At 39.0% G+C, this 25382-nt stretch overlaps 1 protein-coding gene across 8 annotated transcripts; it reads right to left on the reverse strand.

Annotated features, from left to right (window-relative positions):
- On the reverse strand, positions 300-25329 carry APLF (aprataxin and PNKP like factor). Of its 8 annotated transcripts, none has more exons than XM_021392239.1 (11): positions 25141-25296; positions 22710-22766; positions 21327-21490; positions 19837-19987; positions 18399-18525; positions 15910-16082; positions 13321-13706; positions 9456-9581; positions 6385-6431; positions 4920-4958; positions 300-1811 (listed from the first exon to the last, which is right to left on the reverse strand). In XM_021392239.1, exons 1-11 carry the CDS (start codon positions 25231-25233, stop codon positions 1606-1608), a joined length of 1569 nt encoding a protein of 522 aa, XP_021247914.1. In that variant the 5' UTR covers positions 25234-25296; the 3' UTR covers positions 300-1605. The 8 variants fall into 8 exon arrangements, 5 of the variants coding, with proteins under 5 accessions (XP_021247914.1, XP_021247913.1, XP_021247912.1 ...); XM_021392238.1 differs by having other exon boundaries at positions 4920-4955; positions 22695-22766; XM_021392237.1 differs by having other exon boundaries at positions 22695-22766.

The raw sequence follows: 25382 nt of genomic DNA on the forward strand, positions 1-25382 counted from the left end.
CATAGAGCAGCTTAGATAGCTATTCAGAGGATAGCATTACAATAATTAACGTTTCTACTTGAGGAAGATTAAGGTCACAGAACTCATCTGACACTGTATATATCATGTAGGTCTTTGGCCAACAGAAACTGAATGGTTGCCTATCATGAACGGTTGCATTTTCATTACCTACTGTGTTTAAGAAAAACTGCAGTCGCACTTTGCAAGTTACTATTGTGCATCCAAAATTAGCCCCAAACCAATTTCTAAGCAACTTTCTGATGGCCTTGCAAAAAAAGATTACATTGTCAGAACACAGATTTGAGTAGCAGAGTTTACTTTGACGACGCTCAATCACTTCAAGCACAGATATAACGGCATAAAAATGATTAAAAAACTTACGACTGCAAAAGCATATTAAAGAGGTAGGAAATTACTACAAACATCTGCTTCTTCTGAAGCCCTGGACAATGGTATTTTCTTCATGCTGGGAATGTGCTGCAAAAAGCTGATCAGCTGGAACACACGCTCCCTCAAGTTCACCAGTAGAGACCATTTCATCACCCAACAAAAATGCTCAAAGTGCATTTGGGTATCTATTATTCAACCATAATCAGGAAAAAATTCACAAAGTCACACAAGAATGGTACCCTTGCTGATTTTCTACATTAGATAGTAAGGAAAAAAAAAAGAAAGAGAAGTTCCAAATTAACATGGCTTCAATCATCTGTTCAGAAACACATTAAAAAATTTTAACTTAAGCTCAGGAAAGTTGTGAACACGCTGAAGGCAGGATCTCCAACAAAGCCTTTAAAAAAAAACAGAGACAGAGTAAGTTTTTTTTCCTTGTGGCATATAAGTTTGATTGTGCAAAAATAGTTATTTTATTTCATATTTTTTTTTTGAACCAAACACAGCTCCAGGGATGTACATGTATTTGAACAGGTACTGTAATTAGAGCAAATACACCATAATTTGCACTGGGACAGGTTCAGTACACTTAGATATTCTGAAGTTATTTAGACAACCAGTATTTAACTACTGTACATCAAGACAACCAAAGAAGTGAAGCCTAAAAGGAAAGCTAGTAGCTGATTAATGAAATGTAAGGTTTCAGCAACTGAAAAGAACATGTAAGATGGTTTAGACATATTTCCCCAGTGATGGCCAAGAATCATACCTGCCATATCACAGGCTGAAGTCTAGCTTCTCTTTATTCAACACAGTATATGTTGTGTTTCAGCAAATCTGAAGACTTTTCTAAAGTCAATATTTATTTCAAACACAAAGATAAAGCATTATAAACCTTTACAATTGTATTTCACGCTACCAGAATAATGATGTTGGAGAAGAAATAGCTGAGAAAGCTCTGTTTTACAAAGCCCTACTTCAGCTGACACACAATACAATCCCAGAGCTCAATCATTTGACTCCAGCACTTAATAAAAAAAAAAGTGTGAAATTCACATGAAAATGAAAGTATTGCTGAATCCCCTCACCGCCATCAAACTCTCCCCATGGTTCCTACATCATCAAGGAAAAAGTAGTTTTTGAAACAATTCCTCTTCTTGCACACCCAAATTTTAACACAACTAGATTGGACATTCTTAATGTTATTCAGTGCAGCTACTTTTTGGTCTTAACAAATCTCTGTGCTTCTTTCACAAGTGTTTCAACATCTTCATTATCCTTTTCTTCTGAACTTGGTTCCCAGTCAGAATCTTCATCAGTAGGTTCGCATTCCTCTTCCTCATCATCTATGAAGCTGTCAGTAAGATCATATTCATTTGGTTCACCATCATTATCACTGTCTTCCTCTAAACCTCTTTTTCCTGGAAGGACAAAAATGTAATAATGTATTCATGAATCATAACCATAAAACTAAAAAGTTCATCCAGAGACCATCTAGTTGATCTATCCCAAGATGATAAAGAAACAACTAAAGTATCCTATCTAATTCTGACAATTTCTGGTTAGATTTACAAAATCCTCATGAAAAACTGAACAATCTCATCTCATCTCTCTCTGACATCTACTGCAGAACTCTATCACTTATCACTAAAGTGTCTGATCACTTCAAGTTTTGCTTAATGGCTTTAATCCAAGTTCCTTTTTACAGTGAAATCAGCAATTTATTACTTGTTACAGCACATTTTATTCCATACTTCTCCCCAAATGTTCTTTATCCTGTGCTATTCTACGTTTGGTCTTCCCCTCATCTGTTACATTTTCTGATGCTCTTTTCTCAGATCCAAGCCTTTTTCACAATATCATAGCCCATAAAAATCTCCAGGTAAGACATTAACCATTATGGGCAGATGTAAAGTACTATGCAGGTAACCTACAGTCATGTGGTTAATGAAATACAACATTATCAATGCTTTCCATAACTGCTGTTCTTCAAATATAGTCATAGCACGTTAAAGTATCACATATTACAGCCCAAGGCCTGTTTCTGCAGAACTGCTACTGAAAAGCTAAGAATTTATGATTATCCTTTATTGCATAGAATATAGTTTATTACAATTTAAAATAAATGCAACTTCCATCTCCAACATACTATGATTAAGTCTCTATTCTGTCCCCTCCAGGGCACAGACAGTCATCTGTGACTTACCTGTTGTCTCTAACTGTTACTCATCCTGATAAATCACAGAGCCAAGCTGGTTTCATATATTTACAAGCAAAAAAAAAAAAAATCACATTTTCTTCTACCAGTATCAGACCTCCCCATTCCCAAGCCAGAATTTAAGCTGACTACCATACAGCTCCCTAGCTTCTTTTTCAAAAGCAAGAACTTCCCTTTTTCTAGTCTCTATGATCACATCAGTTACGATTTTCAAGAACCATATACGCCCCAAGACTGTATATATCAGGGTCTGAAAGTTTTCCAGTGTTAACCTGTGTTTTTCATGAAGTACCAACCTTTTTATCACTGGTATTAGCAATATCAGTGAGACATCTAACCAGATTTACTTTCTAAGCAAAATAAGACAAAAAAAGAATACACATCACAAACTACATCTATATCTAAACTATGCTTCTTTCTTGACATTTAATCTCTAGCTACTGGCAGATAGCGGAAAATGTAGGGGCAAAATAGCCTTTGTTTATACAGACACAGGCTATTTTATACTCTAATTCCCTGATAATCTTACATGGCTTTTGTTTCCTGTTCACTTCTTTCGTAAGCCTTGAGTAAAAGAAGAAAATCTGCTAGATGACACATCCCAAGCTCTGAACCAAGATCCATGCTGGATAGTTTATGCTTCCTTTCTGAACTAAGAAAATGCTGAACACTTCTTTTCCAAGATGAATGCAGCCTACCTGTTTTTTCTAGTTCACTTAGTCTGTTTTATTATGCAGTTTTCTAATTTCATGTCTTCAAACTACCTTAAAAACTTACCTCTTTGTGATGAAGTTGCCTTCTGCTTTCATAGTATTTCACAATATTCTGTCCTGGCAGGCATCAAAGATGAAAAGCCTCTATTTATAAGAAACGGATGCTGTTTGCATCACATTCCCAAACTTTTTTTGGACGGTTTGTCTTGCAGTATTCCTTCAATTGCTCAAATACGTTGGCAAATTTACCCATTTAAACCAATTCTGCCATGTGAAGTTCTGTCTTGGCAGCAGCATTGTCGTGGCACTACCATGGCAGCAGTGCATTTTATTTATCAGTAGCTGCAAACCTTCAAAAAGTTTATTTTCTTTGTTTCCTGGTTTTGATAGATATGCTTAACTCATGCTCTTCAAGTTTACACTATCTCCCCTCAGAATTTCTCACTAGTTACACTGCATTAATATTCTGATCATATCATTCTGCCCTTAAGTCATACCTCTGACTAAAATCACATTCAATTCCTCTTAGAATCATAGAATCACCAAGGTTGGAAAAGACCTCTAAGATCATCCAGTCCAACCATCCACCTATCACCAATATTTCCCACTAAAACATGTTCCTCAGTACATCTACATGTTTCTTGAACACCTCCAGGGACAGCGACTCCAGCACCTCCCTGGGCAGCCCATTCCAGCACATGACTACTCTCTCTGAGAAGAATTATTTCCTAACATCCAACCTGAGTGTCCCCAGCACAACTTGAGGCCACCCTCTCTTGTCCTATTGCTAGGTACATGGGAGAAGAGGCCGACTCCAGCTCACCACAACCTCTCTTCAGGTCATTGCAGAGAATGATAAGGTCACCTCTGAGCCTCCTCTTCTCCAGACTGAACAATCCCAGCTCCCTCAGTCACTCCTCAGAAGGCTTGTGCTCCAGACCCCTCACCAGCTTCGTTGCCCTTCTCTTGACACACTCCAGGGCCTCGATGTTTTTCTTGTAGTAACGGGCCCAAAACTGAACACAGTACTTGAGTTGCGACCTCACCAGGGCTGAGTACAGTCTTCTACTCAGACTTTGTCTTTTCCTTGATCTCATCTAAAGATAACCTAACAACAAAGTCTGTTGAGCAATTTTTGTCATTATCTTTCATATGAAGCTATAAATATTTATTTTTTCCTCAGTTGTATACCCCAGTCCAGATCACCAATATTTATATTAACCATGAGCGTTTCTTAGCAGCCTCAGGTCAAAGCCCCAGGGACTCAAGCAGCGTGTGCACACAGGGTATGAGAGAGAATATCAGTAGCTTATGAACTCAGAACCCATCCTCATTTTTCAAATGTAAAACATCAGATTGATTTCTTCTCTGCTTGCAGAGAAGTATAGGTATGCTCATCCAGGAAGCTTAGCACAAATTGAGTTTCAACACTCTCATTTGTACAAAAAGTATGCAGGGTTTTACTAAAAATGAAACAATAATTACTTTCTCTTAGGGTAAGCATTATGAAGCATCTCCAGCACTGTTAAATGCACAAAAACTTAAGCAGATAACTTGTGGCCCACGCTGATGTGTCCATTAACAGAATTAGAACATACCATTCTTGGAAGTTTGTTGTCGGGTTCGTCTTTCAGCTACTAAAGAAAAGAAAGTTATTAATGAAGACAGAGTACAACCCAGAAGAAGCATCATTCATAGAAACTGCTACAGTAAGTGACTGACACATGAAACACTGCTGTGATTATGCTGTGTTCACAACCATAGAAATTCCCCCCAGTACACAACCCCCAAAAATCTATTTTGTATTGAATGATTCCGGAGAGATTCACTTTTCTTGCAATTATAAACCATTCCTTCCCCAAGAAAAGTGTCTTTAAGATTGGTATTTTTAAATCCCAAATTGAAGTACTTAATATTTTACAGTTACTTCAATAAATGCAATTACTCCTTAATAATGTCATAATCCTAATCTTTAAGTGGAATACATTATTGTTACGTGTCTACAATAGATTTGCTCTGAAAACTTCTTCATGGCACTAGGATTTCAAGTACAAAAAAACTCAAGGCCAACAATCAAAAAGGTACAAAAACAACAAAGTACCTCATTGAATTCTTTAAGAGCATACAAAATATAAGCTGGGTATCTCCCTGTGTTTTTTAACAGTTGCTGAAACATATTCCCTGATTTCATTTTCTTAATACAGCTCTGAATAGATGGGAGAGATCTGATAACATGCCATATTTATACTATATTTAATTTATAAAATTATGTCATAAATATCTCATTTAAAAAACTTACTATTCTCATGGAAATACCCAGTTGCCACATGGCACTGTTTTTTAAATATGTAAGATACAACAACATAAAAACCAGGTAAATAGTCTGATCTCGCCTGTCTGGCTTCAGTCAAGAAACATTTGTAAAAGTGACTGCAAGTATGAAGTAGCCAACCTTCCTTATCACAGACAATGGCAAGATCTCTAGCTTAAAAAAGAGAAACAGTGCAGTGTAACGTAGAGTAAGCTGCAAATACAATGTTTTTCACTTACAATAGCTCAAAGCATTTTATTCCACATTGCTGGTTTATTCCCCCACATATTGGCTGGAGCACCTCTCCTATGAAGAAAGGTTGAGGAAACTGGGCTTGTTTAGTTTGGAGAAGAGAAGGCTCCAGGGAGACCTCATTGTGGCCTTCCAATACTTGAAGCAAGCGTATAAACAGGAGGGGGAACAATTGTTCACAAGAGTGGATAGCGACAGAACAAGGGTGAATGGTTTCAAACTGAAACAGGAGAGATTTAGATTAGATATTAGGAGGAAGTTTTTCACACAGAGGGTGGTGACGCACTGGAACAGGTTGCCCAAGGAGGCTGTGGATGCCCCGTCCCTGGAGGCGTTCAAGGCCAGGCTGGATGTGGCTCTGGGCAGCCTGGTCTAGTGCTTGGCGACCCTACACTCAGCAGAGGGGTTGAAACTAAATGATCTTTGAGGCCCTTTTCAACCTAGGCTATTCTGTGATTCTATGATATACAGCCTTAATTACATTGAACAGTTTAGCTTACCTGGAGGTACAGTGTGCTTGTATTCAAGTTTGTGTTGGGGATTCTTCCTGAAAAGAAGAAAGCAAGAAAAGCGTGATTTGCCCCTGTGCTCAACCCATAAACGGCCCAGAACTGCTTGGTATTTTATGGATATAGACACAGATCAGGAAAAGGTGAACACCCTGAAAGGAGAAATGAACTGATTCGTTAGCTGAATCCTCAACGCAAGATTAAGAAGCAACCTCCTCCCTATACACACACATCCTCTTTATCTAAAAACCCACTGTAAGAAGAAAAAACAAGAATGTCATCATAAAATTGTATAATTGTATGAGAATGATATAATCATACAATTCTAGAATTTATTGTCCTTTTTAACAGTTTTTAGGCTTAAATCAGTGCTGTTACAGACTTGCACAGGCGGACCTTCTGTATCACGCTATTTGTTATTGCACAAAATTCCATCTTACGTCCCTACTACAGCCACAAGAACAATTTTCACTGAGTAATGTTCACTCAGATAAAAGTTTGTGATCAGTACCTTACTGCAGTCTCTGCTTATAGAATGGAAGGTGGAAGAGGAAAAAAACATTGAATAAGAGCTCCTATTTCTTATTAAGGAAATAGCTGATTGATCAAAACTAAGATGAAATGAGTCCCCAGAGTCACATAAGATGCACTAGTTCAACACAGTAAAACCTGATCCAATTATTTGCTCTCATAAAAAACGAAGAGAGAATATAACTTCCCATGCATTAAGTACAGTGTACATCACAGGTTTGAATCATCCAGGTGTAGCTTCCGTGTTTTACAATATACAGATACAAATAAAATAGTTTGGGAAATTAAAGAATTTGAAAAGAACTGCTTGTTTTGAAGGATCACCCAGAGAGACCACAGGAAGAATCACTCATTTCTGCAGTATGTTACTGCAGTTCAATTTACAACTTTTCACATCTTCTGTAAAAATAGCATTAGAACAATGAAGGAAAATTTAAAGTCGGCATATTCTTGGACAGCCAGCACATGTTCCTCTCATTCAGGCTGTGACTTCCACAGGTAATTAATACACATCAATTTAGCTTTCCCCCTTTTCACTCTCCCTCTGCTACTCCAGTAAATTTTAACTGAGTATAATATAACAGGCATTGTGCTTATTTTGTTAGTCTACTACAGGCTATTCTTGGGACTGCAAGTTAAAATTGTTCCTACTCTATTTTTCATTTCTCTGTACAAAAATAAGTTTCTAACTTCTCAAGAAGACCAGTTTAGTTATCTGAATTTCTGCTTCTGGACAACACTTAAAATCTATTATTCAAATATGACACTCCCTTTGGAACTGCTTGAAACTTGAGATGAGTTTCTGCAACTCCAGCTATTGCACATTTTACAAAATATCTTTGCTATGAAGACACCTTGTAAAACCAGTTGCTTATTTGTGTTTTATTCTTCAAGGAACAGAGTGATACAGACACTCTTCAGCTATGCATATACACATATATGCCACAACTTGTGACAAATTCAAGAATCTCACCTTGATTTAGAATTCCATAGCTACTCCCATCCTGAAGTAAATTATGTATGCATTAAAAGTTATATTTATCTGAATTAAAAATGGAAGCACTGCTTTCTACAAAATACTTTGTACAATAACAGAAGGAATTACCTTATTTCAGTGTTTTATTACTATCACCAGTATCAGACAATGAGATCCTAACTTAAAACATAGCGTTTAGATCATTCTCTTGATTACACTCTCTTCAAATTGTAGCCAAAAGATAAAGACAACAAAAATTATTTGAAAACTCCTCAATCTGCATCTGTTAGTTTAAAGAATTAGCATTGCTTCACAGGTGCCTCATATCCTCTGCCTTGAAATAATTAAGCAGATTAAGAACTGATTAACTTACAGAGCACAGAGAGAGTCTTTGTGTTTTGTTTTTGTATTCAGTGCCCATTGCACTGCTGAAATGGACCCTGGCAATTTCATTACTGGTATAAACCCAGATTTCTCATTCCAAGATAAGAAACTCATCCTAACTCCTTTATTTAAGAGGAGAAACTTTTTTCTTTATTAGCTACGCATATCACCTTTTCTTAAAAGCTAGCTTCATTTTGTTGTATTTAATTGAGAATACATTCTTTAGAATCATCTCTGCTTTCTGGAAGAGATAGTGGAAAATGTTTCTACTCAAACACAAGCTCTATTAACAGCAGCTGTAAATTTCAATATGCCTGCACACAAGTGCTCTTTCCTCAAAATATATTCTTCTGTCTATATAGTCAGCTATACAGTAGTCATTAGCACTCTGAGTATTAGGAAAAAATTCTTTACAGTGTGGGTGGTCAAACATTGGAACAGGCTTCCTACAGAGGTGGTTGATGCCCCAAGCCTGTCAGTGTTCAAAAACTATTTGGGTAATGCCCTTAACAATACGCTTTAAGTTTTGATTAGCCCTGAAGTGGTCAGGTAGCAGTACTTGATCTTTGTACATCCCTTCCAATTGAACTATGCTAAAATCTGCTAAATAAATGCATAAAACCTAGACACTGAAGAAAAAAACAGAATAAAAACTAATCAGAAAATCAACAGTGTTTAAAAGAAACAGCACTACAGTAAACAAGAAATTGCATTTTATTGTTGCTACCTGGAAATCAAGTACTAATTATAAAATAGAGTTCTTGAATAAAGCCTCAAAATATACTTATGAAAATTTCAACTACAAATGATACATCATGGACTACATATGTAGCAATAAAAAAATAAGTGTTCCTAAAAAAGAAGAGTTTGCTACATGGTGACAAGTTAAAAAGGGTGAACCTATGTTGTTGAGTACTTTCCAAAAGTTAAGATTCCATATTTGCTGCACTGAAATCACTACCAAACATTTTGTACAGACTTCAGTGCTTGAAAGGTAGCAGTCTATCCACAGTAAATTTCAGAAGGCAGCAAGACTTCAAAATGAGCCATAGTGATACGCTACACTCAGGATTTATCTCAAGAATTACTTTTTGGTTTTGTGCCAGTTTGTAACTGCAGAGAACAGTCTTAAGCTGTAAAATAGGCAGTCATTTCATACTGTGCTTCTTACCTATAGCAAGCAGTTCCATATGGGCATTCAGGGCGGTTATCATTGTTATCTTGAGTTACAGTATCTGTTTCATAATAATCATCATCATTAGGGTGACTGAACTGCTGAAAGTGAACGGGATTCCTCCTGCAGAAAACAAATACATATATGGAGAATTCACTGTTCATTTACATTCATTTTTATGTCATTACATAAGTACAAATTTTTAATGTTTAACTTTATGCAGAACATTAGACCTACTTTCAGGATAACAGAAGGAAGGCTTTGTCTCATCACATGCTGCACAGGAAGTTAGAACAGAAATTTTCCTATCTGCCTTCGTTATCAAGTTTCAAGACCTCCAACACATGAGCCATCTCCTAAAGTAATCACACAGCACCAGTCCAGCTCAGATGCTGTCCTGCTCAGTTATAGCTCCCTGTGGAGCTCTAGAAGGGCTACAGAAACTACTACTGAAGCCTCAGCTTGAGATGGAAGGGTCAATGTATGGCAACTGAACTACTGCAGTAACAAAGACTCCAGGCACACTTGGATAATGTATTTGCTTCAGACAACCTGTATCAATTATTCATTCTGTTTTAGATACAACTTCTTACTCACTTGAATACTTAAATGCTGTTGCTTTACTCCAAATGTCTACTGTACACTGCCTACAGTTTGTACAGTTTGTCTTGGCTACCATGACATTTTATTTGAAGTATCACATTACAGTCTGAAAAATAAGGAAATGAAGCTGTACCACAAGACATCACAGCTCTGCACCTAGCTGAATCAGCAATGCAAGCAGTGAGAGCACATCTCTGGCATAAACAGCCTTCTGCTCTACAACACTTACACAGAGGGATCCAAGATGTAGCAAACAAAATGGCTTTTTAACTGACCTATCTGTAACTGTTTCTACTCAGTAGGTTGGAATGTACACAACACAAGGCAAGGCAGCTATAAACAACACAGAGAACTTTAAAGCTTTATAAAACGTTGAAGTGATGTTAAAACGAACACAGAAACATGAGTTGTGAGTTCAGGACAGAGATAAAAACACACAACAAAAACGACATCAAAGTTAACATACGGTTACCAGAAGCACATCTACTTTTTCCCCACGATTTCTTTAAGAGACACTTTTTCCAAGTATAACATTTAAAAGTGAGGAATACAAGGTATTTTAATAAATGATTTTCCAAAAGACGTCGAGAAAGCACTCCAGTGACTTATAATACTGCTCCTTTGAGTACACAAGAACTACAGATAAGGTCTTCAGTGAGCTACTTATAAAAAACTACAGTATCCCTTGAATATATTTACAAAGGTGACAGCCTTCTTGTCCCGGTCTTTGCTGTTAATTTCTGCAAGCTGTAGGTCAAGTAAAGACTGTTTCAGTAGATACCACTGCAGGGTTGCATTTACTTGTCATTTATTCTACTGCAAGTTCTCAGAAAACATCACTTCTTAAAACAAATTCAGGCCCTAAGACATAATTCATTTCCTCAAGGGAATATGGGAGTAACTAATGTTCTGTGAAACCATTTTTCTACTTTTTCCTAGAATAAGAGACATGTTTCATTATTTTCACCAAGGAAGGAATTCCTAATAGCAGCCATTTAGACAAGCTATTAGATTTTAGAAGATGCACATTTTCTTCCAAAATTTTTCTTCACAGCCTACTTGAGCAACAGAACTTAGATTTTCCTCCTCATTATAGCCAAATCAAACAAATCACAAAGGAATAAGGGAAAAGGAAGAAAATGGAAAGATTCTTGATATATCTTCCAATAGGTTCAGGGCTTCTTTGGGCCAGCAGATGATGCTCCTCAAATTACATGTTATCTGTGAAGCATCTTAAACGTGTACTTCAGATGCTCAGAGCCAGTACAAACATCTTTTATCTTACCTTCACCTGGATAACTTGTGCTTATTCCACTCCTAGGTGCTGTCCAATGATATCTAGCAAAACAAATACAAGCAGAGATGTGCATGGCTTGTATCAACAGCCCTTCCTGCAGAAAATCTAAAGCTTACATGCACATCTCTTCCCTTTTACTAAGGCTTTCATTTTTTGTTTTTTTTTTTTTTTTTTTTTAAAACACTAGGGGTTTGATCTGTAAGAGCGCAACATCTGTTACAACTAAAGATACTACATGAATTGTACTCCTCTAACTACTCATTTTGGCTTCCACACCTCACACAAAGGCCTGATGTATGCTGGGACCAGCACCAGTAGGTCAAAGCAAGAGCAGTACGTATGCAGGACATAATGGCCAGGAGAAGCTAAAGGTCCTAACGCAGCTGTCATCACCTGCAGCCATCACCCTTGGTTATCAACCATCTGGCAGCCTCTTCTGAATCCTCTAGCTTATGGAAATGATGTAGAAAAACTTCTGTGATGGAAGGTATAAATGCGTCCCCCAAACCAACAAGCTTTTGGAAGCAGATCTGGAAGCAACCACACTAAGATTTTGTTGCATGTTATCCCATATCATGCTGCTTCTTATGATGCAATACTTCGAAAAAGTATTGCTGCCAAAAGTTCATTTCAGAATCAAGACCTAAGAACAAACGCATGCAGGCTCATAATTCACACTATCTGTAACTAAAACATGCTTTCTTAATCCTCTGATTGATCCTACTGTTTAATTCAACTTAACTCATATATGGGGGGAAAATTAGTCTGAGACAAAATAAAAGTAGCAGGAAGCAAAATAGATGCTGCATTTGTACTGCTGGATCAGCTTAATTGACTAATAAAATGTTTTCATGGTAGTGATTAAGGGCAAAAACAGACATGAAAAAGATGCATGCAAACTGGTAATTTGACACAACCATTAACACAGCATCTTTATGCTTTTGATTTACGCTGCTATCCGTGGCATTAGACACACTGAACATATACTTGTGCTAGTTTGTTCTCACTAATGTTCAAGCTTCCTGAGTATCTCTGGACCCACTGTTTCCTAGATTAGCCTTATCTCTTGTATCTCTGTCTATATGGATTTATTTACAGCTCAAATTTGCCTTCTACTACAGTGCTCACTGGCTAGCTTCAAGACCACCACTAGGTTTGCATCTTCCCTTTGAAGCAGCAACACACGGCACACCAAATATTTTCTGTGCAGAATAAATTAGCAAGAGAACATACACAAAGTACTGATGTTGTGGAACTTCACCAGAACATCTGCATCTCACCAAAGACTTTATAACATATCTTCAATCAACAGAAGGAGATTATTAGAGAGGGAGAACAAAAGAAATGCTCTTCACTTGAAATATACCAAAGAAGAGGACCAGGTAAGGGTTAACATGGAATATTTCTGGGGAGTGAGTGGAAGCTGAACAAGAAACCTGGCTGGCCAACTTACAATAAAAATAATTCTTCACTACTTAGGGATGATAGACAAAAAGTATTTTGAATGTTCAAATCACAAGGCATGCAATTACTTCAATAACTAAAACTCTCATAAAATTTTTATCTGCTAATAAAACAAGCCTACAGGGTCTAAGTTGGGCTTATACCATTTACATCTCTTCTCCTTGCTGGTACTTGTGTTTGGCTGGTATGTACAGGTTTGTTGATTTGTTTTCTTTTTAAAATGGACTTGTGTTTCCTATTTCCTACAACACTTCATCTTTTAATTTGTTGAAGCACTTCACCCCTTACTTGGTTATATGAGCAGCTAACAAGACCACCTGGCTCTTCCTTTTACACTTCTAAGAAACAAATCACATAAAAAGAATTTTTATCAGTCTCAAGCTTACCAGAAGATTTTTTTTTCAAATCAAACCTTGTGATGACTTCATTGTTTCCTCTTCCACAGCAAATAATTTCTTAATAATATACTACCTTAAGTTTGTTTTAATTTTGCTTTACCTGTAACAGCCTGCTCCATACATGCAAGGTGTCCTCTTATGCTTCATCTGTTTGGAGCTTTCTGAAGCCTCAGCACTTCTGGTTGTATGAGAAATCTCAGTCTTGTAATCCAGATCTGCATTGGGATCATGAGCCCCTTCCTGGTCCCCAACATGGGAAGCCCCACCCCAGGGAGCTTGTTGGCTTGTAGAACAAGTAAGCTGTCCTTTGTTTTCTGATTCCTCAAGTTTATTTGTCTTACTGGAGATGTGACCTGTTGGTTTAGACCGTTTACTGTGCAGCTGCCTATCACTTGTTTCCATAGAACTTCCAGGTATTTTTGTTTCAGTCTTGCCATTTCGTTCCATGTTTCCCAAGGTACTTTCAAGAGGAAATCCAGATGCATTCTGTGGAACAAGGTTACATTTTGAACGACCTGAAAATCTACACTCTACAGAATTAAAAGCATTAAGGTCAAACCCTGCCCCATGTTGTCATTCCAGTTTCCAAAATCTTTTTCTCCACTTTTCAAAGTCCAGTTAGCTGCTACATACAGGTGCCAAATGAAAAGTTTTAGTTAAGAACACACACAGAATACAAAGAAAACCTTATTCTAGTCCTTCTGTCCTCAGCCTCAGTTCCTTCACAAGTAGATAAGCTCCTCTCTTACCACCTTTGTCTCTAAATAGTCTAAGGCTTTTAAATCTAAATTTAATTTAAACTAAAGTACTGTCCTTTAAAAATTAATGTGGGCTATACATGTCAGGATATAGCACACTCTAGAAGAACATACATTACTTTACAAGAATCAGCCTTAATACCTAAGTACCAAGATCCGTGGGTTATCTATATACGAGAGATATGTGGGAATCAATATTTACAGACCTTGAGCTCAATCTCACCTCTAAGACATTTGAAATACTTTAGCTCATGACCTTCAATCATAAAACAGCTCATCAGTCTAATATTGCAGTTTTGACAAATACTGCATTTTAAGTTTTAGAATATATATGTACTTCAAATATGTGTGCTTCAGAGGAAGAAGATGCATAACCAAGCTGCAGTCTGGAGTGAATGTGCCACCTCCAGTAAGTTCATACTTAGTTGACACGGATGTGTTTGGCAGACTTTGAAAAATCAGCTGGTGGTCTCCTATTTGATTCTGCTCTTTTCAGTGCAAAGCAAGCTTTGGTTAGCATGTTGTTAGAGACAACTGTAAGCGAGCAGCAGTCCTATTAAGAAAGGGCAAATTCAGCAGTAATCACAAATGATCCTGGCAGCACCATATTTAGTAAGCCAACTCAGGATCAAAAATGACTTTTCTGTGATTCCCAAGGTAAGGCTCAAACAACAGCAGTTAAGGAAATAAGCTTTAATGTACAGAAGTACTACTGGATTTTTCTTACAGCATTGGTTGCACTCATGTTAGCATGTGTATGACCGCACCGCCACCTGGCGGCTGGCTGGCACTACAGCTGAGCTAAGATTCTTATTCATTTCTTACCCTACAGCAGCTTACGTGTGACAGCAGAAGAGTGATTTTAGTTTTGATATCATATATCAAATTGATATATTTAATATCATATTTGATATTTTTAGTGTTGATATCAAAAAACTCTGTGTTTCAGAGTTTTCTATGACCGGCTTCCACAAGCAAAAGTAATAATTATTTTCTCCTACGGAGTTCAGAAGGCAATTTTTTACTGTACTTGAAATAAAAATTACGTATGAAATTACTCAATAGCAGAAATAAGTAAGGCTCCTACTATATAGCCACTCACCAGTATTATTGCTCCTAATCAATAACAGAGCTCACCATCCAGAACACATTTTCAGGTTAAGAGATACTACATTATATCAAAGTATCCACAAGTAGTAAGCTCAAGCTACCCTCAAGTAAGCTCAAATTCTCCACAAGTAGGTAGTTTCACTAACATTAAAAAGAAACAATCCACATATGTGCTTTTCAGCATTGCTTTGAAGATGCACAGACTTGTTGACTTGCTGAAGACTGCTTGCTCACAATCACAGACAATTTTAGATTTCAGATGACTTTTTCCTTTTCTTTTTTTGACTCCTACTGCAATAGCATTACTACACCCTTCGCTATCTTCCTTTGAAATGTAGCAGTTGATGGGGCTTGTACCACAGTGTTCCAGCTATAAAATTTAACCAACTAGAGTGGCTCTACTTTGGGTGAAGTCCACAGCTGCCTTGTATCAGCATCATCATCCATTACCTGACCCCCTAAAGACTTCTCAGAAAAATAAACCATGCTCCAAGCCACTGTAAGTGAGACTACCAGAGCAGTGCTTTGGCCCATCTTCCAGACCTCTTGCTGTAAAGCTGGAAGTACGGTATTTCTATGGAACATTCACAGCCTAGGTCCCAGGTCCCAAGAAGGAAGCAAGAAAAACACCAAGTCTCAAAGCTTCCAGGATCCTTGCTACAGAGCTGTCCAATGAGCTGGCATTTCAAAAACAGGTGTTAAACACAACAAACCACAAGCAGAACACAAAGTTAAATTCTAGACCCAACCTTAAACTATGACATTGCCAACTACATTCTCACTTCTGAAATACCATAGTTTTGCTAAGAGCAAAATGTTACCTGAGATGAAGAGGAGGATAGACATCTCCCTTCCTCCTCATCTTGCTCTTCATCTTTAAAATTCTCTTTAATTTCTTCAGAAGCTGATCTTTTTCTCTGCAGCATGTTTACTTCTGATTTTAAAGATTCCATATTCCTTTCTCCCCTTCCTTGGCTTTTCTTGTTTCTACCACCTTGAAAGAAAAAAAACAGGGTATTTCTGGAACACAACTATTACTGTGAAACCCTGAACAAAGTGGAAATCTAAAGTTACATCTAAGTAGAACACTGGGTAAAAGCCATGAAGAATATCAGCAGATGTGCATGCACTGTTTCAACCAATTTTTCCACTTCCTGTACTCCCAACTGGACTTTGTTTAGAGGAGTAATACCTGTGCTTTAGATGGAACACATGTTTAAGAGAAAATTTGATGGGAAAGGGGATAAAGATCTTCTGGATTGACTGTATCAGTCTGACCGGCCATTTACTTGACCAGCTCCTTTTGTGCAAATCACAGAATCATAGAATGGTTTGTGTTGGAAGGGACCTTAACGATCATCTACTTCTGACCCCCCCTCATTACAGGCAGGGACACCTCACTCTAGACCAGGTTGCTCACAGCCCCATCCAGCCTAGCCATGAATACCTCCAGGGAGGGGGCATTCACCATCTCTCTGGGCAACCTGTTCCAGTGTCTCACCTCTCTCACAGCAAAGAATTTCTTCCTGATATTTAGGATAAATCTACCCTCTTCCCCTTTAAAGCCATTTCCCCTCGTCCTGTTGCTACCTGCCCTCACAAAAAGTCCCTCCCCAGCTTTCCCGTAGGCCCCCTTCAGGTACAGGAACGCCGCTATAAGGTTTCTCTGAGCCTTCACTAGGCTGAAGAGCCCCAGCTCTCTCAGCCTGTCCCTGGAGGGGAGGTGCTCCAGCCCTCTGATCATCTTCATGACCCTTTTCTGGACCACTCCAACAGCTCCATGTCCTTCTTGTGCTGGGAGCTCCAGAACTGGATGCAGTACTCCAGGTGGGGGTCTCACGAGAGCAGAGGGGCAGAATCACCTCCCTCGCCCTGCTGGTCACACTTCTCTTGATGCAACCCAGGATCCAGTTGGCCTTCTGGGCTGCAAGCACACGCTGCCGGCTCATGGTGAGTCTTTCACAAACCGACACCCCCAAATCCTCCTCCTCAGGGCTGCTCTCAAGCCATTCTCTGCCCAACCTGGGTCTGTGCTAGGGATTGCCCCGACCCAGGTGCAGGACCTTGCCCTTGGCCTTGTTGAACTCCATGAGGTTGGCATGGGTCCACCTCTCAAGCGAGTCCAGGTCCCTCTGGATGGCATCCCTTCCCTCTAGGGTGTCAGCTGCACCACTCAGCTTGGTGTCATCTGCAAACTCGCTGAGGGTACAATCAATCCTGCTGTCCACGTTGCCTACGAAGATGTTAATTAGGCCCAGTACTGATCCCTGAGGAGCACCAGTCATCACTGGTCCCCACTTGGACACTGAACCCTTGACCACAACTCTAAGCGCAACCATGTAAGCCAATTCCTTACCCAGGAAGTCACCTATCCATCAAATCCATTTTTCTCTGATTCGGTGACCAGGATGTTATATTGGACAGTGCCAAATGGTTTGCACAAGACCAGGTTTATGATGTCAGATGGTAAACAAAACATCCAGCAGCTCTTTACTACAGAACTGTCATAATAAATGACATTTCAGACCATCAATTTATACACACTCATTAATCATGACATAGCAGAATTAGGACATACCAACACTTGCCCAGTGAACCACATCACACTCCGCCAGCCAGTATTTAACAGAAAGAGAGTGAATGCTGGGCCTCATTGGAACACTTCATATCATGGAAACTATGAGGACTCTGTGCTCAAGTAAATTCTGGGTATATCGTTGGGAAATATATCCTGTGATAAACTGCACTTCCTAGAAAGAACCTTTGGAATAATTGATCAAGTCTGATTCAGTAACAGTTAAACAAGCCAACAAAAAAAACCCACTCCCGATCCTCTCAAAGAAAAAAAACACCTACAGAAAAGACAACACCACTTTCAAAATGTGTGATATCAGAAGAACCAAAATTAGAAGGGAATAGATTGGATACTTAAACATGGAGAAGGCCTGGAACAAATGATGCAGAAACTATATAAAATTTAAATCCTTAAGGACAACAGGAACATTTATAGAAAAGTGCTCCAGAAAATCAGACTGTTCGTTGTCCACAGAGAGCATTAGCCAGCATAAAAAATAAAATTAAATTACAACAACAAAACAGAAAAACCAATTGATCAGAAGGAGCTTAGTCATGTCCATATGCCTGATGACAAAGGAGACAATAGAATTATGTTTCTGTCTCTTTCCAGGCACAGAACATTGAGAAGGAACTAAAAAATTGATACTTTCTGCAGCCAGAAATATCAATTACAAAAACACACATCAATGTACACTGGATGTTGGTATGCAAACATACTACACTGCAAACTTACTTCCTTTCATTATAGGCTCAGAAATCCTCGGAACCAGGAGGTCTTCTTCTAGCATCCATGATGGAAGCACCCTCTTCCTTAGAATAGATTTTGACTGTTCGCTTTCATCATCATAACGAAGAGGAACCTGGAACAATACTTACTCTTCAATACTTTTTACCAGTTACAAAAGAGAGAGTAAAACCAGAACACAAGTTTGTCTTCAGTTAGATCCTTCTAACGTAGCCTGGGTTAATACCTTTCAGAGAGTGCCCATTGCCTGAAAATTTTAATAGTTTCTCTTCACTCACAGAAATGACATTTATAGAAGCCTTCATTCAGTAGAAAGTTCCTTTGCCCTCCGGAATAAACATGTAAAAGACCAAAGACTGAAAGTTCCATAGAACAGCTTTTTTAGAATCTTGCTATGTTGTTTCCAAACAAAGATAGGAGAAAATGGGTTTAACAAACAACAAATGCCAATTTGTCAAAAAACCTAAAAGTTCTGCTAGCATTCTTTCAATTCCTTTCTTCAGAAAGAAACCACACTCTAAACATTGTTTGTAAGAAGTTAAATACACCAAACTTATGTTTAATACACACTTATTTACTCAAAGTAATACCACCAGTTTGACACTATTTGCTAAAAGGTAAGTATCCATTCTAGGAAACCATACTCCAGTAAAAGGCTGACATTTCATTTACTGTATTGAATTACAACCTACCATATAATGATGTTGCTCAAAGTATCCCTTTTAGCAAGCACTATGATGCTTGATACACAACAGAAGCTTTAAGAAAAATAGTTTATGGAGTCAAGGGAATTTATCAGACTGAAGGCAATTTTACCCACAAACAGTAAAAAAAAAAAAAACCACAATGCTTGCTCTAAATACACTGCTTTTCTGGATGTGATGCTGTCTGCCAAGAAAAAAAAATGAAAACAGGAGGGCTATCTACATGTGTCTGTGAAGATTTTGACAGCACGACTCTATCACTGCTGTATGATTCAAATGAACAGGCTGTTAGTACACTTACAGCCAGCTCAAGGCATCCACAATACAGTTTCTCCAGATACAAATTTTAGAGTCCTCCAGGTTGATCAAAAGAACTGCCATTTATTCCCCTAGGAATAATTCCATTCACAGGCAGTAACTGACTAGAGACCAGAATGTGACGTGGTTCTGTAGTACTGTATTAAGCTCCAGTATTGGTAGCTCAAAATATTCAAGTAGCAACAGCTACGTTATTTCTGTGTATTTCAGAGAACAAATGACTGTTTGATACTTGCCATAAACACAAATGCACAGTATAAATTTATATACTTCTACAGCATATGATCCAACCAATAAACAAATATATTTTGAGCACACAACCCAGTCTGCCAGAGTTGACTTCTCAAGAATACAGACAGGAAGACATACGTGCTTACACATACCAGATTTTATTCAGCACTCACCAGATGCATGGAAGCAGAGTCATTTTTTCTTATTTTTGTGGGACTTTGCATCTCAGAGGTGGAACATGCTGGCTCAGGTAACAATGGACTACAAGATATCTCAGCAGGGTGAACACTTACTGTTGCTTCTGCATCAGCCTCTGGATTATTCCTGAGGAAACAAAATTATTCTTAAGTAGCCAAACCCACCATGAATATGAACATGTACTTTTTACTTTAAGACAGAAGCTGATTTGAACTTCTGCCATTAACACTTATAAACTGAACGTAATCATAGAATTAACTAGGTTGGAAAAGACCTACAAGGTCACCCAGTCCAACCATCTACCTACCACCAATAACCCCACTAAACCATGTCTCTCAGCACTATATCTGTATGTACTAATGTACTAATGTACTCTTACATCAATTTTTAGAGGAAAAAAAGACACTTTTCCACTTTCCACTAAATTCTGAACGAACAATTTTCTAATAACTGCTGATCCCTACTGTAGTGTTTCAGTTGTTTTTAAGCTCATTACATATAATAGTCATGGCCACAACAAAACTTGAAGTTACTGGTTGCGAATTCCTACACTGTAAATCCATTTTTTAATCGTTTATAGTATTAGCTCCCTCCCAAATATAAATTGCCATATGTGTCTTATGAAATAAGAAACAACACAATTTTTATTCAAATTACATGCATTTACTTCTCACTGTCATCTTTGAACCCTGGAAAGGTATTTGACTTTCTAGACATAGTCACTTGAGTTTTTTGATGAAAATTTCACACTGCATTAAAGATACTTGCCATTAGTCATATGTTTATTTTCGGAAGTTAACGGCCTTCAGTTATGTTGATGTTGCTTAAGATTCATTTAAAGAAAAGTTTAACCAGTTCTCAAATCTAAGCAAATACCAAGTTGTAATGTCATGAATGTAGTGCTTTCAGTTATGGCAGAATCACATAACATGGATATGTGGATGACTATGGAAGGCAGTCAGCATTTGGCAGTGGTACTTAAGACTTCTTCCTTCATTCAGGCCAGTGGTTAATATCATTTCAAACTAACATGACAGAAAAGGGGGACTTATCGTTACACAGATAAAGCATAATACCAGATGAGTACAAATATAGTTAGTATGAGTAACTATACTGAGGGCTGGAGCTTGATGATCCTTGAGGTCCCTTACAACCCAAGCCATTGCATGATTCTATGAGCACTTAAATTTATATTCAAATAATATCAAACTAGTGCTTTCACTCTTAAACACTTTTATGCAATGCTGTTAACACTTTCCAAGAAGAGGATGTAAACTAAACAACACTGAAGCGCATAGAATCCAGAACACCACATGTCCAGAATTGAGACCATTTGTCATAGGCACCCCTAAGACTTAGCAGTTTCTGGGCATCACCCGTCAGGCCCTATGTGATAAAGACTCTACTTAGTGGTTAAAAAAAAGTTGTTGGTGAGAACAGGATCATAATTAGCAGATATTGATACCTCTCTGTGCTCTCCACAGGTTGAGCAGAAAGGACCTTGAAGATGTATTTGTCAACCATCAGGGAAAAGCTATCACCATATTTCAACGAGTGCCATTCATGTGCCTCCAGTGGTAGCAGACGGCCACTCTCAGGAGACTGATAAAAGCATGAATCTACATGAATCTGTGAGACAGAAAGAACAGCTAGCACGTTTTCAGGTTAAAAAAGCACATATATGCACAACATGTCTGGATAACTCCCCACCAAGTTGTATCATACAAAGCATATGCCATAGGAATAGCTACAGCAATGCTGCAATACTGAAACATTAAAGACAAAAACAGGTATATACACTAGATATCACAATTAATTGAACTAGGTAGTGATAAAGTGTTTTGGTTTTTTTTTAGTATCTAAAATTGATTCCTAACATTTCAAGCCAATTTGATGCTTAAAAAAAAAAAAACAACCCCAAAACAGCAACCCAATAAACCAAAATAAAAAAAACAAGCCACGTAAAATAAAACTAAGTGTGAACTGATGTCTTCCCCATTACTTTGCAAGTTTACCTTCATACAGGTAAACAAGGTCCTAGCAGGTTTCCAGACCCTAAAGAAAAGGGCCACAGCTCACGTTTGTAGAGTTAACAGCACATGGACTGGAGAACTAGGATACAAACTGCCACTGGCATGCAACTCTCATAACACTCAGCCAAGTCTTTGGAATAAATGAGGCCTGAATCTGAGAGATACCAGCACAGATAAACCTGTGGTACCAAGGCAGCTCCACTTGGCCCTCACAGCACTGGTGAGCACAACAGCTGTAACTCTGTACAAACAGAAATAGCAGCAACCATACATATCTTAAATATTTTAGAATAGCCTGTGCACAAGCTCTCAATCCACTGCAACTACACAAAGATTTGATGAGTTAAAAATTTGAAATGCTTTTGCAATAATTAAAAAGACAAACGCTTGATTAAGACTTTCCTCTAACAACAACTGTATTTATTTGGAAAAAAAAAAAAGACTATTATTTGTTGAACAGCCAAAGGTTGTAAATTCAGTGATTTTTTGGAGAAGAATCAGGGGAAATCAGTAGAGGAAATGGATCTCTGTCTCAAAAGCATAAGCATGACTATAAAATAGTGTAGAAAACCTCTACATGTTTTATTTGAGTCAACCTATCACTACCCTATATGGAAACGTTAGTAATGTTACCTGAAGTCACAATGACACTGTAACGTGAAAACAAAGATTATGAAAAGAGAGCAAGAAAAACCAAATGCTGCTCTCAAATGAAAAGCATAACATCACAAGAAAATCTAAAATAAACTACAGCAGCTATAGTTTGGCTTTGTAGGCATAATCAGAGAGACTGAAGTTACCGGTTTGATGCGAACCTGGCCACCCACCACTTCCAATATGGCATGTTTTCGGGATACACGCTTATCGGTAATCTGAAAAGGAGATAAAAAGCTGATGTGGCATACTGAAACTCCAAGCTTTTTTTTTTTTTTATTTAATACTTGGTCCTTACATTAATTAATTCATTAACATAGGATTACTCCCCAGAGAGCTGTGGGTGCCCCATCCCTGGAGGTGCCCAGAGCCAGATGGGATGGGGCCTAAGCAGCCTGAGCTGGTGGGGGGCAGCCAGCCCACAGCACAGCAGTGGAACTGGGCGGGCTTTGGGGTTCCTTCCAACCTCAACCACTGTGTGATTACACAGTAGGCTCAAGTGGCTGAACTTGACATCTCATCACAAACAGAAACACCAGAGGTCAAACTCTGCGCCATCTTCCCAAGCAGAACCTTTCAGGTGCTTCGCAAGAGGTTTCAGGACTGCACTGCTCCCTCCGCCCTTTGCACCTGCAATGGAGCCAGAAGTGCATGTGAACAAGGCACCAGTGAGTGCAAACCTGTGGCTCTGGTTTGTGCTCCTGTAAACTTACACTTTTTGTCCATACCAACTCTTTGGAAGGATTTTTTTTTTTAAAGCAAAAGCATTTCTAAGGGAATTATCACTTACTGTGAGAAAGGGAGTCTTTAAAACCCAATGGAAATCTTACCAGCTTTCAAAAAATGAGATTGCTGTTCAGAATACAATTTCTAACAAATACATTTAAACAGGCAAAAAGCTACCCAAGTAGATAAAGACAAAAGCAGAACCTAAGGCAAACCATTAGCATCCCATATTCTGTAACCTTACAGCCAGAGCCATAACAAACACAAAAGTTACACATAGGAATAATTTTACCTATTAGCTGCATGCATTTATGCCACCTGCAAGCTTTATATCATCTTTAAATAGTTTTAAAAGCGTGTTTTGGAGGTATTAGCTCTCAGGAACAATTGTCTTGATTCTTCACAGCTGAAGAATGAACTAGTAACGTGCAATTGAAATTTGGTTGTATTTTACTTCCACAAAGCTTACAGACTTGGAACAGTCAGCTAAAACTACACTCAAAAACACTCCCAGTGATTCTACCGCAGGTTCATTCAAAAACAGTAACACTTGACTGTATTTGGATATGGACAAAAAGCTACAAAAAGCAAAATGCCACCTCACTGCAACTACTTACGCATTTTATCCTCATAGAGCCTTTGATCCAAGTTTTTACACAATCCTTGGGTGTACAGGCTTTAAATAGCTACCAGTACACACTACGGGACGTCAGCATCACTAACAGCACGAAAAATACTCTTGACCGGGGGAAAAAAAAAAGTCTGCTTCAAAATAAAATGAGAAATAACAGAACAGCAGCACTCTGCTTTTAGGACAACTTGGAGTCACTCTTGCACTGCTGCAAGAACACCTTCAAGAAGATAATGATCAGTGTTTGCAGGAACACTGCCACAAACTGCAAATCCCTCACCGCTCCTACGCCATTCAGCACAGCACAGGAACAGTCATTACAGACTCTACTGCTGCTACATGTAAAGACACTGTTGAGCCTGCTAGCTCATTGACTGATAGCCCTGCAATGTGTTTAGGTAACAGAGAGTTGTGAGTCTGGACCAAGTAAATAAGGATGTTCTGCTGAATCTTCGTACCAACAAAATAAGGAGGTTCTGCTTCAAATCAGTTACTGAATATGCAACATTGAACATATAATTGCCAGGAAAGCCTCTACATACGTAACACAAGTGATGCATATAAGCCGGAGAGCTTTTGTGCAAGGCATGCATGATAGGAGGAGCTCAATCCCCATGCATCCAGCACTGATAATGAATACCTGCTTTCTAACACTCCAATTGGAGTCTTAGAGAGTTTCATGATTGACTGATTTATGGTATCACTGCCATCACACTGGTATTACAGAGTTCCAAAGGAAACGTGACGTGCTGCAATAAGAAATGTACTTCTCTGAGACCACACAGACAGGGAGCTGCCTCAAGGCCTAGTATTAAGTCTCAATAATACACAGTGTGGAGATACTGCTCCTGTGCCCTGGCAGAAACAAGGCTGCACGTGCAGCAACAAGAGCACTGGCAGAAGTTCACCACATTCACATTCCAGGGAGTGACGAAAGAGTAAATCAGTTTTGTGCTTCCGTTTGCAGAAGGCTACGGACAGAAACAGATGCAAGAAGGGTTGAAAATAACACGAAAAGTCTTGGCGGAGCCCTCTGTAAACTATCAGCCAGGACGCCACAGGCATGACACTGACTGCGGAAGAAAGGCTGCACCCTTTCCACCCCAATGAACCCTTTTCCACCTCACTAAGAGCCACGTTAAATCAACAAGGGAAGGCTCAACGCGCTGGGTGCAGACGGCTCGGCTCCGCGCAGAGCTCCCCTCACCGGACAGCCGCGCCCCGCCCGCACTTACTCCCAGCAAAGGGCCGCGTCCCAGCAGCGTCTCCCCGGGCGGCAGCGCCACGGGGCAGCCCCCGTCGCAGGGCGCCAGCCGCACACCCGCCATGCCCAGCTCCGCTCCCTCACGGCCCCGCCCCCGGCCCCGCCCCGGCCGCCAAACAAGCGGGCGCAGCCACTGTTGGTGCTTAAATCCCCCCCGGCTCCGCCCAGCGCGGCCACACGCGCCCGGAAATTGTAGTCCGCCGCCGCCGCCAC

This window comes from Numida meleagris, chromosome 3 (assembly GCF_002078875.1).
Source record: "Numida meleagris isolate 19003 breed g44 Domestic line chromosome 3, NumMel1.0, whole genome shotgun sequence".
In the NCBI taxonomy this organism is placed as follows: Eukaryota; Metazoa; Chordata; class Aves; order Galliformes; family Numididae; genus Numida; species Numida meleagris.